Below are 18348 nucleotides of genomic sequence, written 5' to 3'. Positions count from 1 at the left end.
ATGTATGCAACAAAACAAAACACACATTCAGAATTCTACACCAAGTATAATTAAAATCCATGAGGTGTTCAAATTAGTCAAATATGCATGTTTAGTGTTGTTTTTTAATTATTATTCTGCTCATTGAGAGGCAGTGCAAGGAGCTGAGCAACTCTCAAATGTGTCTCACACTTTCAGGCCTCTCTTTATACCCTAAAAAGGGCTTTTCTAAAAGATTAAAGTTAGCTTTAAAAAAACCCAGCTTTGATCATCATGATTGCCAAATTCTTTGCCATTACTGAATTCTGTGCTGCTGTCACATTTGCTGAATAGCAAAGTCCTGACTAGAAGCATTTTGCTGGATGAAGTACAAAGGGCAATACGTTCCTTTTAGGAAGACAGCAATAATCAGTAAGGAAATTATATGTAGTATCTTCACCATTTATAGTAATGACTTTGTAGCCCTTTTCTTAGGCATCAGAACATTTGACTGCACTGCAATTTGGCTACTTGTTTTGCCTCCTGCCACACAACATATTGTTTGCCAAGTTTATGCATTGATGTAGCACCATTTAAGCTAAGAGATGGTTATTCCTACTGATGAGCAATCAGCCTTTAGGCTGTATATTTTTGCTTTCAAGTCGGTTTTATTTTTGGTTCCTTTCCTAATGATCCCCAACATGGAATTCACCTATTCAACAGCTACCACACCCACAGACAGCCTCAATATTTTTATCCACCAAAACATCACTGTTTCTTTCCTGATCAATTACTGTCTGCTTAAGCTCCATCACTGTATGTGAAGTTAATTTTTTCTTTGCTACAATACTTTACCTTATACATGCTTACATTGAATTACCTTTGCAGTTTTAATGCTGAAATGTCTGTTCAGGCTCAACCCCAAAATATGGCTGATGTGAAAAAGGCAAACTACATGTTATGCATCATTTGGAAAAAACAGATCAAAAATAAAAATGCCAATATCTTAATGCTATTATACAAACCTATGGTGTAACCATCCTTATAATCCTGTGTACAGTTCTGATCACTGCACCTTCAAAAAGAAAAGGGCAGCCAAAATGATCAAGAGGCTGAAACATCTCCCCTAATAGGAAAGGTTACAGCATTCAGGACATTTTAGCTTAGAAAAAAGGCAAATAAGTGGGGACATGATAAAGATATATAAAGTTATGCATGGTGTGGAGAGGGAGAAGTCTGAAAGTGGTAAATATTTTATGGAAGATAAATTGTAGAGGATTCAATGCAAAGAAAAAATGTAATGGGTTTTCAAGGCATGTGAGATGGAAGAAGTTGAAAACATGTTGAATTTGGGAGAAATGAATAGGTCATATGATAACTTCCAAAGAATTAAAGTTTCCAAAAAACAACTTACAGGGGAAAACACAAGCAGCATGGGTGCAAGCTATAGCACACCAGATTTACAATCTGATCCTAACCATGCTTAAGTAGTTGAAAGCCACTTATTAAGAAATGTCTTATTGCAAGAACAGACAGACAATGGAGCAAGTTGCCCTGGAAAGTTGTGGAATTTCCTCTGGGGTGGATGGGTTAAAACCAGGGTGGTGGAAGAGCATATCTAGTAGATGGGGTTTAAAACTAGGGAAGCTGCCATTTGGCATGAAGCTGGCCTTAAGTATTCCTTTCTTTTAGTTAAATCCTCTTACAAGTGATAAACTTAGCACAAAGACTGGAGATTTTAACTATAAGTTTTCAAATGGCAGCCATCTTCTCTTGCCTGTCTTTTCTGCTCCCACTGTACTAAATGTTAAGGTTGCTTCATGTGTTATAGTGGCAAGGTGGTTGCTACTGTGAATATAAGTCATGTGAGTGTCTGATAAGGTACTTGCCAGAACAATTCCCAAGTGGTTTGGGCTGATTTTAACCACACTAGGAAAACTCCCTTTGCCCATCACCAAAAGAGAAAGTTGCTTTGCATTAAGAATTTATATTCTTAAATAGGAAGCACACCAGCCATGTATCATATGATGCAGACCTTAAATTCAACCTTAAAAGCAACTATGTATGCACGTCTGTGAAAAAGTACAAAAATGAAGCCACATTGAAGTCAAAACAGAAAAACCAGCACACTGTTTCAGTCTTTTGCCCTACATGTAACAATTCTTACAGTATAGGTCACCCATTTCTGTTGTTTATAAGCTCTGTATTTCTGGTTCTGTTATAATGAATATAGTTTTATAAACAACAAAAATGAAACAAGCACAAGTGCAGCTATAGCATTCTTTATTAAAAGAAAATACATACAAAATACACCTTATTTTGAAGGAAATAACTGCACAAGATTCCAAAGATATTTAAGAACGGAGGTGGTAGAAGAGGGATAGAATTTTTTCAAAAAATTCAGTCAGATTTGGGAGGTTTTCTGTGCCAGTGTAAACATTTATTTTCCGGGAAATGGGGATGAATAAAAGCTGCCATCACATTGGCATTAGGCCTGAGAGACTGGGAAGAAAGCATAACTTCACTGGGCAAGTCCAGAGTTTGGGGCTGTTGTAAGTCCCCTAATAGCCTTCTTTCAAATCCCTTGTCTTGATCAAATTAACACACTTGATGAATAAGCCCATCAAGATGCCCAGTGGAAAGAGTGTTACAAGGATGTCTGAGAATCCACTGCTGGTGCTTTAAAAATAGATGCAGAATAATAGTACAGTCCAATCCCTTTTGATTCCAGAAATCCATCTGAACACTTAAAAAGCTCAGTTTGGGAATGATTGCATGAATCTAGTGGGAAATGAACAGGAGGTAATTGAGAGATTCAACAGCAGTGAGGAGCATGGGAATTCTAAAGCCTACAAGCCCCACTCAAGACTTCTAGTGTTTTACAGCACATTGTCAACAGGTCTTCAAGCTTCTCTCAAAACACCACGAGCTCAGCCCCTGAAGAGGAAAACTAGAGCCATGCCATGCACATGGTTCCATCCTGTGTTCATATTGTATATGCTAAAAATGGTGTTCTAATTTTAAAAGGCTTACTTTAAAACACATGTGATGTGGGAACACAATGAAGACCTTTCAGCAGCTGTGGCTCTCTGCTACATCTACTGTTCAAACTACCAGATTCCAAGGGACACAGGGTTTTTTAACTCTTGTGGCATGGTTATGACTCTAGGAACCATTTCACCAGTCACCACTTGCAGACAGAGGATCTTTCAAAGAGTGAGGACAGGTGTGCTTTAAAACTTGCAAACAATGGGCATCTTGCTTCTGTGGGGATCCTGCCCTTCGGAACCATATTCTCTTAACTAGAAAAGACTTTAAATTTCATTCAAAGATGCTTTATTTACAGTTTTCATCAATTTTTTTGAGTTGATACGAAAAAGGGGCAAAAACAACACACAATCGCAATGTCCATTTAAAAAAAGTTTACCAGTAAATGTTTTCCTCCCCTCAGTCAAAAATTTGTTTTAGTTCACAGTAAGGAGAGAGAAAAAGCAAATGCCCACTAATAATTCCTACTCCGGCAATTGGTTCCTCATCTCCTTCTAGTGATAGGCCATGATTAAGAGTCTTGGATATGTGGACGCTTTCCCTTTCTTCTCTGGGAGGCAGGTTCTTCCAGGGTATAGACAGGGGTGGTGCAAGAAGTCATACTGCCTGAGGGGGCAGTTCTTCAGTGTTTATTTACAGGCTCAATCAATATACATCTGAACTGCTGATAGCTGCTCCTCTCTTTCGTATAGAGTTCTGAAACACAGACAGTCATCCCCAGTTTGTCATCTATCAAAATAAACTATTATTATTATTTACATTTATATACCGCCCCATAGCCGAAACTGTCTGGGCGGTTTACAAAAGTAAAAAACAGTGAACATTAAAAACAAATATACAATATTTAAAAACATAAAAAGCATAAAATACAAACAAAAAGCAGACAATATCCATTTAAAACAACTATTCTGGGGTCAGTTCAAAAACTCAGCATCTGCTGTTAAATGTTGTTAAATGCCTGGGAGAAAACTCTTGACCTGGCACCAAAAAGATAACAATGTTGGCGCCAGGCAAGCCTCGTTGGGGAGATCATTCCATAATTGAGGGGCCATCACTGAAAAGGCCCCCTCCCTTGTTACCATTCTCTGAGCTTCCCTCGGGGTAGGCACCAAGAGGAGGACCTTAGATGTTGAGCGTAGTGTCGGGAGAGGCGTCCCGTCAGGTATTGTGGTCCCAAGCCATGTAAGGCTTTATAGGTTAAAACCAGCACTTTGAATTGGGCTCGGAAACTAGTTTTGTAATTTACAGCTCAAGTTCCCAAATGAGGCCAAATCATTTCTTCAAGGACTACCGAGTCTTTTTGCTCCCTGAAGCTTTAATCCACATCCTCATCCTTTAAGCAGTTTATCAGTACAGGACTTGCTGGAGCTTCTGGTACCATGTCCTCATCCTTGAAGCAACCGAACAGTAGAGGGTTTGTAGGAGCTTCCAATTCCACCTCTTCGTTCTTTAAGCAGCCAATTTGCACAGGACTGGTTGAGGCTTCCGGTTCCATGTCCTCATCCTTAAAACAGCTGATTGGAACTGGAAGCTGTGGAGCTTCAAGTTCCATTGCTGAGTCATCAAGGATTTCTTCTTTCACTTGCACAGCAACAACTGCTAGGAAACAGAGAGAGGGGCTACATTCACATCATAAGACACAATCCTCTGAAATCTCACACAGTCAAGTTGGTGGTAAAATACACAGTCGCAAAATCCCATCAATAAACCACATCCATATATACGCAATAGTTGCTACTGACAATAGTTACTGGGCAAGATTACAATGGTTTCCTTCGCCATTACAGTGATGGATCCATGCTATGTTAGAACGTCACTTCATATGGGCTAGAAACTACGTGAAAGCAGAGGTTTTCTGAAGCAGCAAACAGGTTCTGCACTGGAAGTCATATTTCATCGTAGCATGTTTGCTGCAATGCTGGTCTCCAAACTGCTTGGGTATAAGCAAAGTTGCAAAAAATCTCCAGGTCAAGATAGATCTTAAGGGCCACGACATTTAGGATCTACATGGTTACTTATCGAAATATTGATACTAATGCAGGATGCAGTAGTTCTGAAATACTAAGTCTGACTTAAATGAAAACTAGTACATGGTTCCATACAAAATCTTGGAAGGACTTGGGGAAGTTGTCTTTTAATGCTTTGCTAATCAAGGTGCATGGTCATGGAAGAATTTCGCTACTCAGGAAGTAGCACTCTTTTACTTTGGCATTATATGCAAGCCCACAGGCTGGTTGGACACTGAATGGATGCCAGTGTTCAACCAGCCCACATAAACTGTGTTGTCAGTTGGGCACTCATGCATCAGATGTGCAACTACTCCTCACAATCTGGATTTCAGAGCGGTCTGATCTCTGCAATGCTCTAACAGAAATTTTGTTAGGAAAAATAGCAGCATGGGACCATCCTACATTGGACAATTCCTTTTTAAGAAATCCTCCAATACAATTGCTTACACTGAAGCACCACTGATGGTGTCATGGGTGCAGTCACACCTTGGTGAAGGTCCCTGGCTCTTTTGCCCTTGCCTTCCAATATTTGAAGCCAAAACCCTCCTGGCACTAGCCTATGAAAAGTAACTGGAACGACAAACAAATAAAACCAACACTACCAGGCAGTGCAGCTAAACAAAAACATATGCATCACGTATATACATTTATACATCACTATGGCCCATTATGGAGACACATACAAATAATAATAAAAATTCATGCAGAACCATATTGTTGCCTATTGAAAGGGAAGGATGTTTCATTACATAATTCATCCCAAAGGTATAATCTGAGATTATTGGTACAGGAACTCCTGCTTCTGGCAATCTATTCCACTCCAAGTAATAGAAAGCCTCCAACATCCCTAGAACTGATACTGCATCATTTTCCCAGCCCACAGGAAACTCTTTGAGCTAGTGGGCCTGAGTAATCTACCTATTTTCCTAACACCCTCCTCTTGCTCTGCTCTGCAGATTGGGGTGGGTGGTGGTGGTGGTGGTGGTGAACAGGCATGATTAAGTTTCTTACTTTCATCAGAAGCTGGTTTTGGTGCGGCCTTGCTTGCAACTTGCATTTCCTGCTTCGCTTTTGAGGCAGCCGTGTTTTTGGCAGCCTGCGTTTCCTGCTTCGCTTTTGAGGCAGCCGTGTTTTTGGCAGCCTGTGTTTCCTGCTTCGCTTTTGAGGCAGCCATTTTCTTAGCCACTTGTGTTTCCTCCTTCGCTTTTGGGGAAGCCATTTTCTTAGCTGCTTGCTTGATAGAACGAGCTTTAGCGGTCATCTTTTTTCCTTGGGATACAGAAGAATGAACATCATATATCCACTTTCCTAATGATTTTTATTTGCTGTCATATTCCTATCCTGTTCTTCTTTCAAAGAACTCAGAGCAGTAACAGTTGCTGAACAAATAAACCTGTGCCTGGATTGCGCCATTTCCTCTGCAAGTAAAGTACATATAACTAAATAGTCCTCATATATATATATATATATAGAGAGAGAGAGAGAGAGAGAGAGAGAGAGAGAGAGAGAGAGATCAGGGAGAAGGGCTCTAAGATAACCTCCTTGAGTTGCTAGTTTTAAGAACATAAGAAGAGCCCTGCTGGATCAGACCAAGGGTCCATCTAGTCCAGCACTCTGTTCACACAGTGGCCAATCAGCCATCAGGCAGGGATGAACAAGCAGGACATGGTGCAATAGCACCCTCCCACCCATGTTCCCCAGCAACTGGTGCACACAGGCTTATTGCCTCAAATACTGGAGATAGTTTTGTATTTGCAGGGATGTTTTGTATGGCAGAACACTCAGTCAAGTGAGCCCCCAATTGCAACTGAAGTGCCACAGCTCAGGCTGGACTCAATGAGAACCTAGCCTCATAATAGTCTTGTGAGGTACATTAGGCCACTGAGTGGAACAATGCTTTGTACTTATATTCTTACATCCAATCCAAACATTGACCACCGTTGTCACCACATTGACACAAATACTATTGAATGTGATTTTTTTTACTTTAAACTACTGGGAAGTCCCACGTACGTTCAACCTACCTCGCTGGACAGTGCAACAGAAATATAAGGAGTTAGCAATCAGATCACCGAGACATTCAGGCAGAGGGTCTTTTTCCACCATTCTAACAGAGACCTTTTCAGTGAGAGATAATCAATGCCGTCAACATGCAAAGTTTGTAGCCTGCCACTGATAGCTCATCTTGGGTGTCCCTTCACGGTTTAGCTCATGGCATCCTTGAGGTGCTCAAGCTCCAGCACCATCGATCTCCTTTGCTGGAGTTCAATTCCTAGTATCTCCCATTAAAAGGAGATCAGGAAAGCAGGACTAGGAAAGAGTTCTGCCAGAGTACTTGGAGAGAACCTGCCTATCAAAACAGAAAGTTCCCATTAACTGGCAAATGCTCTGACTGAGGGTGCTTCCAGGTGAGACTTTTACTGTGTCAGCTCCCTGCCTCAGTCACAGAATTTTACAGTGGGAGGAGGGGGCAGACAACATTGTCTTCCATTTTCAACTCTCCTGTTTCCCCCCCATATTTTTTCCTCCAAAAACATGGAATGGCTGCACAATAGCTTCTAATTCGTAGCACTAGGAGGACTCTGTCTGGAAGCACCTTGAGACTAAAGTAACTTATTTCTTGATCCCTTTCCCCAGCCTACAGGCACATCATTTGCAGAGAGCAGTTTCCCAATGAACTGTTACCTATGATATAGTAGAGACAAGCCCAGAACGAACAACTAGTGGCCAACCCAAAGTAAGAGAATGAAGGTGTAAAATTCAAGTTATCCTGGGATCGACTGCCAGTGTAACAGCCTGGATAACAGCTTGTTAACAGAGGTAATACTGTAAGGTGAGGAGCAGTGTGCCCTGCAGACTCCTATATTCCTTTCCACTCTCTCCTTGCACGGGCATCCCCTGCCACACGCATGTCCTGGTTCATACAGTGGCAGTTTTTAGCAGCATAACATCTACACTGGGTTTGTATCTGTCTGTGTCAAACCATCAATTTTGCCTTGATGTTAAGACAAAACGAAAAGGCATCATGGGAGAAAAAGTTGGTCCAATGGCCACTTACTTTTCTTTCCATATGGCTTTCGCTTCCTCTTTGGGACCTCTTTGGCAGACGCAGGTGACATGGGCTCTGTCACCAAGAAAAGAGGAGATCTATCATCAGAAGATATACAGATATAGGGGCATTAAGCAGCAGCAACCAAGTTCGGAGACTTGGCTACGTAAGTGTCCAGGTGAGAGCTTCTGTGATTAGTTCCCAACTATGAACACTTGAAACATCTAGTCTAAAAAGGCAGAACGCTGTGAGAGAAAAATAGGAACAGTCCTCTCAATCATGTCCCCACCACACATCCAAAATATTTGCTTATTTTGTATATTTTATTTTGGAACCTGATACATTAATTTCATTTTGCAAACACCAACAACAACTGCAACTGTGGTTCAGAGTAAGGGAGTATACAGATGGAGAAATACAAACAGAAGGCCAGTATAGTCCACTTTCAGAGGGCTGGATATCTGTGTAGCTGGTCTTGCTTCCCTTATGACAGCCAATTGAATGAAAATGACCATTTGGGTTCCTCCTGGCTTGTAGCAGGAGGCAGAAGCTTCCCCACCCCACTCTAAATCACAGGAATTTTCTCTTGCAGATATCAGCTGTCTTTTCAAATCGGTCTTATTTTATCAATTTATGTATTTATTTACTTATTTCAGGGAATTACTATACTGTTTTTCTTTTTAAAAATCCCTAGTGGTTTACAAGATGAAATCATGAGAAAACACAATAAAATAAAAATCTCATTAAGATAAACAGTAGATGATAATGCTAGCTGTCAGGGAAATGCTTGAGCAAATAGATGTATTTTAAATTGTTAGTGGAAGCACTCCATGCTAGGAGTCTAGAAACACTGTTTACATTTTAAAAACTATATGCAAATATACATTCTAGAAAGTGAACAAACCAGGGAAAATGGTGTCAAGGTAGGTCACTTGTAATGAATTAAAGGGGAAATTAGGATTTCTCCGCACTGACCTCTGCCTACTACAGAAGAGAGGAACACTTGAAGTGATACTAAAACTTATCCTCTCCTAAATAACTGGGACACGATAATGAAGACCAAGAAACATGGGCTAAATGGCATCTGCTAGGGGACATCTCCCTCCAGATCACCAAAGAGAACTGATCTTGCATTTCATTTTATCTGCAGTTCTTGACAAATTTGTCACGATCTAACTGCTCTAGCCCTTGCTACAGTTCTGAGTCTTTAACGTGCCAAGGTTTTCTGTACAGAAAAAAACATAGGGTGGTTCAGGCAGAAGGTTTCTCTCTCACTCACAAAGAAAAGAAGAGAAAAGGTGATCAGATTAGTCTACTATACAGCTTGAATTGAACTGGTAATGCTGAAACAAGAAGTATCCTCTCTTACCTGGGACCACTGGTGGCTGCAGCTGGTAGCCTATCAGTTCACACCAACCCACAGGATAGATATCTGGAGACTCGCAGTCCACCCACTGGTCATATTCGCCATCCCAGCCATCAAAGTGGATTCTGAGGAGCCGATGGACCACCCGCTTCACTGTGGCCACACAGATAAGCCGAGGCTCCATCAAGTCTACTGCTTCTAGTTTGGCACCCACTTTAAAACCATGGTTTGGGCAATCCTAGGAAGCAAAGAAACGCAGTAAGCCCAGCCCTCAAGTATCTGAGGCAGTAAGCCTTTATACACCAGTTGCTGGGAAACATGGGTGGGAGGTAGCAGTTGCACCATGTGCCGGTTGGTCACTCTTGAGCAGGGACCTCTGATACTGGAGGTAGCACATAGCCATCACAACTAGCAGCCTTTGGTAGCCTTCTCCTCCAGGAATTTATCCAACAGCCATCCAAATTGGTGGCCATCACCACATCTTGTGGCAGTTAATTCCAGAATTTAACTATGTGGTGTGTTAAGAAGTACTTCCTATTAACTGTCCGGAATCTCTCACTGTGTTGAGTTGGGTTCTGGTTCTGCCAGGTCCAAGTCATCAATCAGGTTCTTTTGCTTATCAAGATGGAACAAGCCACTTGTGCAAAAAGATGACAGTTTATTGATAGAAAATGGATACAGAATATATACATGCAAAGAAAGTTAGCACCCAGCTAATCAAGCTTTCATAGCTGGGTATCTATCAGGAGGCCCAAGATAGACAGAAGCCATTCCTTTGAGACACAGCCGTTTCTCCAGGCTGGTAGAGCACGCAGTTCCTCCTGAAGCGAAGCTAGAGCATGAGGCCTGTGCACTGGATGTTATAGGCCTCCCTGCAAGCTGCCTGCCTCTCTCTCAGGAGCTGACAGGCTGCATCCCTCCCCTGTCTCAGAAGAAGCAGCGGGGCTCCCTCTCTCAGGTTCCCAAAGCATCTCAGCTTGGGAAATTAATTGCCTTTTTAGTGCCTTGTTAGGAGTGAAAATCATCCAGCTCATCTTGAGATAAGACTCTATGAGAAAAGGATGACATAACTATGAGAGGCCCATCCAGGGAATGAGGCTTGCTCTTGTCAGCTAAAACCTGCTCGCTGTGTTAGGCTATACATGTCTCTTAGCAGCATTTTGGAACTCTGTGAAGTCCATATTTCTGCTCACTAACAAACCACTACACCCTCCAATCAGGGATGACCCATGATTCTAGTATTATGGGAGAGGGAGAAAATGTCTCCCTATCCACATTCTCCACACCATGCATAACTTTATACACCTCTATCAGGTCTCCTGTTAGCCTCCCTTTTTTCCAAGCTAAGCAAGACCAGCTGTTGTAACCTTCCCTCATAGGGAAGATGCTCCAGTCCCTTGATCATTTTAGTTGCTCTTTTCTGCACTTTTTCCAGCTCTACAATATCTTTTTTTAGGTGTGGTGACCTGAACTGTACACAGTGTGGTTGCACCATAAATTTATATAAAGGCAGTAGGATACTGGCAGTTTTATTCTCAATTCCTTTTCTAATAATGCCTAACTCAGAGTTTGCCTTCTTTACAGCGGCTGCACACTGGGTTGACATTTTCATTGAACAGTCCACCACTACCCCAAGATCTCTTTTTTGGTCAGTAACTGCCAACTCAGATCCCATCAGGTTACTTGAAGTTGGGATTTTTTGTCCCAAAGTGCATGACTTTACACAGGTTTCCAAGCTCTCGTCAAACAAATGGCCACACCTTGCAATAGCTGAGAAACTGAGGGTTTGCAAGATGGTGCCTTATTCCCTGGATGTCAACTTCTGTACCAGATTCCTCACAGTTTTGATACCAGATAACCCAAAGCCATGTGTATTTGCTCCACTCCCAATTTTTAAGATTGTTACTCTTCTGTTCTTAATTTTGCTGTAGATGATGCTTAAAATTCCAAAATTGCTTTACATGTTTAAACTGTCATAGGGGGCCTTTTGGAGCTGAAGGGTGATTCAGAAATTATCTTAAAAATAAACCAAGAGCTACAAAATTGCAAATGGCTGGCACAGGCCTACTTTTGGAATAATTCTCCGCGAGCCCCTGCCAAAGGAAGTGAGGTAGGTGGCTACCAGGAGGAGGGCCTTCTCTGCTGTGGCACGCCGGCTGTGGATTGAGCTCCCTAAGGAGGTTCGCTTGGCACCTACATTATATGCTCTTAGATGCCAGGTGAAGACCTTTTTATTCTCCCAACATTTTAAGTCTATAAATAAATTTTAACTTGGTGTTTTAAATTTGTAATTTTGCATTGCTGCTGTTTTTATCTGGTTGAGCTTTTATATTGTATTTTATATTATGGTTTTATACTGTTGTTTTATACTTTGAATGTTTTTAATTTTTGTGAACCGCCCAGAGAGCTCTGGCTATTGGGCAGTATAGAAATGTAATAAATAAAATAAATAAATAAATAAATAAATAATAAATAATGGAAACAGTTCTGGTTTCCTTGCCATGGACTTGAAGATACAGAAAATAGTGACCAAAATGATCAAGGGATTGGAACAACTTTGCTAAGTGAGAAAGCCTAAAGTGTTTCATGCATTTTAATTTCAGGAAAATATACAACCAGGGGGAGGGAGATGTAACATAATATGGGTCAGCCTTCCTCAACCTGGTGCCCTCTAGATATTTTGGACTTTAACGCCAGAGTGGCCAATGGTCAGGAGGGCACCAGGCTTGGAAAAAATGATATTTATAAAATTATGAATGGTCTTGAGGAAGGGAGGAATTCTACATCTCATAATAGAGTAGAACTTGGAGTCACCCAATGAAGTTAATCTTGCCATAGATTCAGGGCTGACAAAAGGAAGCACTTCTACACACACTACAATATTTAATGTAATGAATTTGCTATTGCAAGATGCAGTGATTAGAATGCACTAATGCACTAGATTAGAAGGGTGTTTTTTTTTAAAAAAGGAGCTGGACAAATTTGTGGAGAACAGCCTTATCAATGCTCATAATATGGAAGCTCCACACTCAGGACTTAGTATATTTCTATACTAATATATTAGTATAGGAACATACTATTTCACCAGCATAGTCACTGGCCTGGGGCCATGCATATGCATTTGCTTGATCTTGCCCCTCCATGTGGTATTCACCATGTTGAACAGACGTGCTGGTGCAGCTTTTGAGTTGGTCTTTTCCAGATAACTTGCCCAATTGAAGGTCTTGGCATCATATCCTGAAATAAGAAGTTGGGATGTTACTGGCATAAGACAGCAGGGTGGCGGGAGGGATGGGACGACACCAACCCCACTTCCAAGAGCACAAGAAGGAATAGTGGCAACATGCAAGACTGATGGTCTATCCTCTTGGGCCCGTTTGCTCAAAGAGAAGCACATGCAAGCTACAGCGGTTTGGAACAAAACCAGCATTGTTTGCTTTTTGGAATGGAGACAGAACACACTGTAATAATTATTAGAAAATCAAATAATTCTAGCTTCCAGAGGAGCAATGAGGCACATAAAAATGAAAGTATGGACACAAACATTTGTGCACGGACCCACACCCTACCCACTCCTGCAAAATAGAGCAGCGATGAAAACAGCAAGAAAATAAGTTTCAGGTCAGGTATCCTATTTAGAGCATCAAGAGAGAAACCAAATTCTAACCAAGCTCCATTTTCCTAAAGAGAAAGGGAGGATCGATAGTTCAGATTCCATCCTTTACTAACTGAGAATGCTATCTTGATGCCAAAGACAAAAAATAGTTTGGACGAGTCAGTTACATACTCTAATGTAAGCAATGTTTCCTTCCCACACAGTCTTGTGGGAAGGGGATAGAGTCTGCTTGCAACAAGAAAGAAAGTTGTTCGGGAATCTTGCCTTTTGGAGGGGTCAGCTCAACGTTGTTCTTCTTGCAGAAAGTGGCAGGGAAAATCGAGTGCAACGAAGCGTGATAACAGAACCAATCAGAACCATCCTCTGAGGCTGTGCCATCAATGCCAAGCATGAGATAGCCATCCAAGAGGACCTGGAGAGAAGGAAAAGGAAGTTTGCATCCAAGCCTTCTCACCCTGGAGGCCCCTCCACCCAATAATTTTACAGCAGTCATTTCCAACCTCACCAGAGAGAAGCGAAGTAACCTGAAGCACCCACATGGTGCCCAAGCTTATCATATTTCCCTGCTCCCCCACAACTTTCTTCTTACTTTTCAAGTATTTATTCCTTGCTTTTCTTTCACAAGAGAAACCAAGGCAGCAAATAAAATCTAAACACACACAAATATAACATCCCATCAACAGTACTGTAAGATCCAAAACAGCAGACTCTTAAATCTCCATTAAAACTGCAACATTTTCAGACTCCTCAAAGATCACAGGGCCAACTCTGGCATGCCACTTTAGGAAGGAAGTCCCACGGACTCTGCACCCTGCTCTGTACCCCAAAACGCTTCAGATCTCACATCACAGTGGGTGGAAGCTGGTGATCCCCAAGATGTAGCCAGAACCAAACCCCTTCCTTCCAAAACTGTCCTCACTATGAATCTGAAGTCTAACTCCCAATTCCTTCAAAGGCCAAAGAGGCCAAGAGTCTGCGCATGCAAGAGGAGTTTGTCTTTTGACTGCTATGGCTCGGATCTGTGAATCTTTTCTTAGATCAGCATACCTTCCGGATAGTAGCCACACAAATGTTGCCCAAATTCAAGGGGTCAATGGCTTCCAATTTCATTCCCTCCTCAAACCAACCACCTTCTGGATAGACAGCACGCACCTAGGACAGATAAAGGTGTGAATGCATGCAGGAACGTGTGCAGCTAACTGGACAGACCATAAGATCATAAGAAGAGCCATGCTGGATCAGGGGTCCACCTACTCCAGCATTCTGTTCACACAGTGGCCAATCAGTTGTCAAAAGAAAACCCAAAAGCAGGACCAACTCTGGTTCTCAGGATCTAGGAGCTCTGGGTTCAAATTTGCTTTTCAGACTTGGTTTCGCTGATTGGCCTTGGGAATGCGGCACTCTCTCATTCCCGCATCGTTAGCTCTTATACAAGAACAACAGCAATCTACATTACAACATAGCTGCAAGGACAAACTTCACTGAGAAGGGTTAGGAAGGCAACATCACTTATCACTTACATTTCCTCTAAGGTTTACTCTAAGCCATTTCCCCAGCTTGGTTCCCCCCCCCGATGTTTTGGACTACAACTCCCAGCATTCTTACCCACTGGCTATGCTGGCTAGGGCTAATATTAGTTGAAGTTCAAAACATCTGGAGGGCACCAGGCTGGGGAAGGCTGCTCTAAGTGAATAAGCAGAGAACGGCTGTTTTCAGTCACAGAAAGCCCTCCCCATGTTTTTGGAGAAAGCCTTTAATTTTGTTTTTCCCATTCCTGTCTGCCATCAGCTCAGTCCTCCATCCCATCCCATCCCATCCCCAGATCAACTCTAAGCTCTTACACCAAGCTCTTTGGAAGCTACTAACTCCTATCTCCCTGCAGGGCAGGAGAGAGAGAGAGAATAAATGTCAAAAGCTCTACAAAATACAATCTGTTTCCTACCCTCTTGAAGAGATATGGAACAGCATCGCAGTAGATCTTCCGGAAGGTAGGGTGATTTGCCATGTCATTACACTTTTCTTCCAATAAAAAAGACATAAAATGATATCAGTAGGAAGAGAGAACAAAGAGACCCCTAGAATTTGTTAGCTGCTCATCATCTTTAACAAGGAAAATTAAGTGATATTAGCAACTTCACATCAACAATGCCTTTTTCTGACTGCAAGAAAAAGATATACATAAATTATTGGAATGGAGCTCTTACAATTCACATTTAGACCAGAAGAAAAAATTAGGTAATAGGTGGGGAATCAATTAGGTCCAGGAATGAAAATGTTTAAATGTTTAAATGTTGAACCCAGGCAATTCAAGATAGAGAACAGATGCTGGTGAAAATGCCTCTTATGCAGGTGGGAAACAAAGAAGGTGCTGCTGTTTCCATTGCATTGATAAGTATGAATAGCTGCCCGTTTCCCTCTCCCAAGCACTTTCCTGCACCATCACCAGAAACAGCCATCTCAGAGTGAGGTCAGGCCAGGTACAGATTCCAATACAGGCAGGCAGAGAGGCCACTTAAAAGTCAATGACTGATCAGCTGCCTCACTCACGCTGAAGGTTTGGCTGGTGATCATCCAAAAGTGAGACTAAACATCACCCCACCCCCGTGTGTCTCTGTTGGGACCCTTAATAATCACACCAGAATGAGAGAGTAGGACGTAGTGGGGGAAATCTGAAGTGCCTGGTTTCCAGAGTGACTGGGTATATTTCTGCAGCCACCACAGGCCTTCCAGAAGCAGCAGGAACATCTAGAGCACAAGAAACGAAACACCAACATCACCTCCCCCATCTCTGCTGGAGCTTTTAAGAACTGCCCCAGAATGAGAGTGGGGAAATGGGAGAGTTCAGCTGTTGCAGGTTGTAAGAAATCTGCTTTGTTTTTCTGGCATTTGGCACTTTGGGGGGAACTGGTTGCTGATTGTCTCATTGTACTGGGAAAGTTTGGTGTATCTGGTTCTGGCTTAATGATATAAACTGTGTTTTAATTATTAATATTATCTATTTTGTAAGGAATTTAAAATGTTATAATGTTAGTATTAATGAAATGAATAGTTTGGGTTGTTATTATTTTAATAGTGTATTATTAAAATTGATGTATTGATATACGTTCCTAGTTTTGTACTGCTATTCTGTTATGAGCTGTTTTGGGCATGTTGTGTGGAACGCAGCATACAAGTTAAAGTATTGATGCTGATGATCTAAGAAGCTGAGGGTGGGAGCGGTCTTTTCTTGATGGTTCTTATCATTGTATTTTTCCTTACTGCAATCATATCCAAATTTTGCCAATCCAGAAGCTTTAGCCAACCACACACTATTCTTGATACATTATAGAGGGAGCTAAAGGTTGGTTGGAAAAGAACCAAAGTTAAAGGAGAAAGGTGTGCACAGACCGATATCCATTTGACTCCTGACTGCTGTGGACTTCAGGAACTGATCCCCTACCCAAAGCAAAGTGGTGGCTATTACTTATGTTAGGCACCAACAAAAGAAATAGATTAGTGTAGTGTAGAGTTAAGTTACTCTGAAGCACTTTGAAAGTTTAATGTTGGGTCATTAAGAGCTGTATGAGACTTATGCAATGACTACATTGAACACATTTATTCATTCATTCATTCCAACAACTAAAGGGCATTTAAACTTAAGTCTGACCACGGACCAAGTTCACCTTTAGCAATATCACCAGGTCACTGTCCTAAACAAGAACACAATTGATATACAGCAGGTTGGCTCCAGCCACTGAATACAAGCTCCATGAAATGCTGAACAAGTAACTCGTGTCTCATATGAAACCTCACCTGTTTTCTTTATGCTATGGCCAACCCTTCTGGACCAGCCCACCGGGTGGATTAGGGGACTCCACATGTGGCACCAGAAATCATCATCACTGTCCCCATCCTCATAAAGAAGCCGCAGCCGGCCACCAATCACAGTGTCCACTACAGCCATCCGTGTGCGAGAAACACGGCTCTTGTCCACCACTTCCACTCTCATGCCTTGGCGGAAAGGATACTTCATGTTCTCAGTCATCTGAGTAAACGAAAAGAGGGACACTCTGATGTCTTTCATGTCACAGAACCGTCTTCCTCAGGGGCCAATCATCATCTATGATCAATACTTCTTCTACATTTCCACCTCCAGAGAGCAGCCTGGCAATTCTTCTTGAATGAGGACTGCCACACGAATCCAGAAACTTCGATGTTCAGGCAACACGATAACCTACACTAAAGGGTTGAGTATGGTTGTTGTTGAATCATGGGATATCATGTTGTCTGAACGCAGCCACAATAATAAAGCATGGTTTGTTAACTATGAATAACCCAGGAAGAGAGCCCATGGTTTGTTGCTGGGTTGCAAACTGTGAGTTATTCATGGTTAACAAACTGTGGCTTTTATTGCGGTGGGGTTCAGACAATATAATAACCCACATTTCAGTAACAACACACAATTCAGCAACAATCCGCACTCAACCCTTGAGCGTGGGTTATCATGCTATCTGAACCTAGTCAAAGTGCTTTGCAATCTATTCAGATTTGATTTTTCTAACACTTAGATTGTCCCTTTTGTCTCCCACAGAGCATTTAGAAAAAATAGGTCATATTGTAGTCCCTCTCTTAAATTTTTGTCCTGCCCTTCCTCCAAGAAGCAGAAGGCACTGTACACGGTTTCCCTTATCTTTATCCTCACAACAACCTGGGGAGGTAGGTTAGGCTGAGAGTATGTAACCGGCCCAAGGTCACTCAGTGGCCTTCATGGCTGAGTTGGGATTTGAATTCAGGTCTCCCAGTCCTAATAAGAAACTATACCCACATATCACACTAGCTCTTTTGTTTGGGAAAATGAGAAATCCAGTAAAAACTCCAGAACAACATTCCCTATGCAGGCCTATGTCTCTTTTCTCCAGCAAAAGCAGTCATAGCTAGCCTGGTGCTGTAACTGGGAAGCTAAGCTCTAAGCCAGGAAGTCCTGGTGCAAATCTCATCTCTGGACCTCTGGCATGAACTCATCACATGGTCTTAGACAAGCCTTCTCGTCTCCATTTCCCCACAGTCTGCAATATGGTGATAATACTGAACTACTTTACAAAGATATTTTAAGGATCACAGAGATCCTTAAAATATTAAGGATCTGAAAAATATTAAAGATTATTATAAAACAAGAGGATTTCAGCCTGATCATCCTACCCATGCTTATTCAGAAGTAGGTCCAACAGACTGCAATAGGATTTACAATTGCATAGGGGTTGCAGCTTTTATGATATAGTTCAGGCCCAGCTGGCTACAGCAACTCACTGAGCCTCCACCAAGA

General features: G+C 41.8%; 1 protein-coding gene across 2 annotated transcripts in view; it reads right to left on the bottom strand.

Moving 5' to 3' along the window:
- Nucleotides 1–3277: 3277 nt before the first annotated feature.
- L3MBTL2 (L3MBTL histone methyl-lysine binding protein 2) overlaps nucleotides 3278–18348 on the bottom strand; it is a 38810-nt gene continuing 23739 nt past the window's right edge. The window contains exons 9-17 of one of the 2 annotated variants that reach the window (XM_063133587.1): nucleotides 16839–17070; nucleotides 14989–15065; nucleotides 14094–14198; nucleotides 13311–13458; nucleotides 12585–12667; nucleotides 9434–9668; nucleotides 8074–8139; nucleotides 6027–6284; nucleotides 3278–4605 (exon numbers count right to left, since the gene is read on the bottom strand). In XM_063133587.1, coding sequence (XP_062989657.1) covers nucleotides 4322–4605; nucleotides 6027–6284; nucleotides 8074–8139; nucleotides 9434–9668; nucleotides 12585–12667; nucleotides 13311–13458; nucleotides 14094–14198; nucleotides 14989–15065; nucleotides 16839–17070 — 1488 coding nt within the window. In that variant the 3' untranslated portion in view covers nucleotides 3278–4321. The remainder of the gene's footprint in view (nucleotides 4606–6026; nucleotides 6285–8073; nucleotides 8140–9433; nucleotides 9669–12584; nucleotides 12668–13310; nucleotides 13459–14093; nucleotides 14199–14988; nucleotides 15066–16838; nucleotides 17071–18348) is intronic. The other variant, XM_063133588.1, reaches the window with a different exon arrangement.

Source organism: Elgaria multicarinata, chromosome 9 (assembly GCF_023053635.1).
Source record: "Elgaria multicarinata webbii isolate HBS135686 ecotype San Diego chromosome 9, rElgMul1.1.pri, whole genome shotgun sequence".
Lineage (NCBI taxonomy): Eukaryota > Metazoa > Chordata > Lepidosauria > Squamata > Anguidae > Elgaria > Elgaria multicarinata.
The sequence above is the reverse complement of the archived record's forward strand: the minus strand, read 5'-3'. Positions and strand labels throughout refer to the sequence as shown.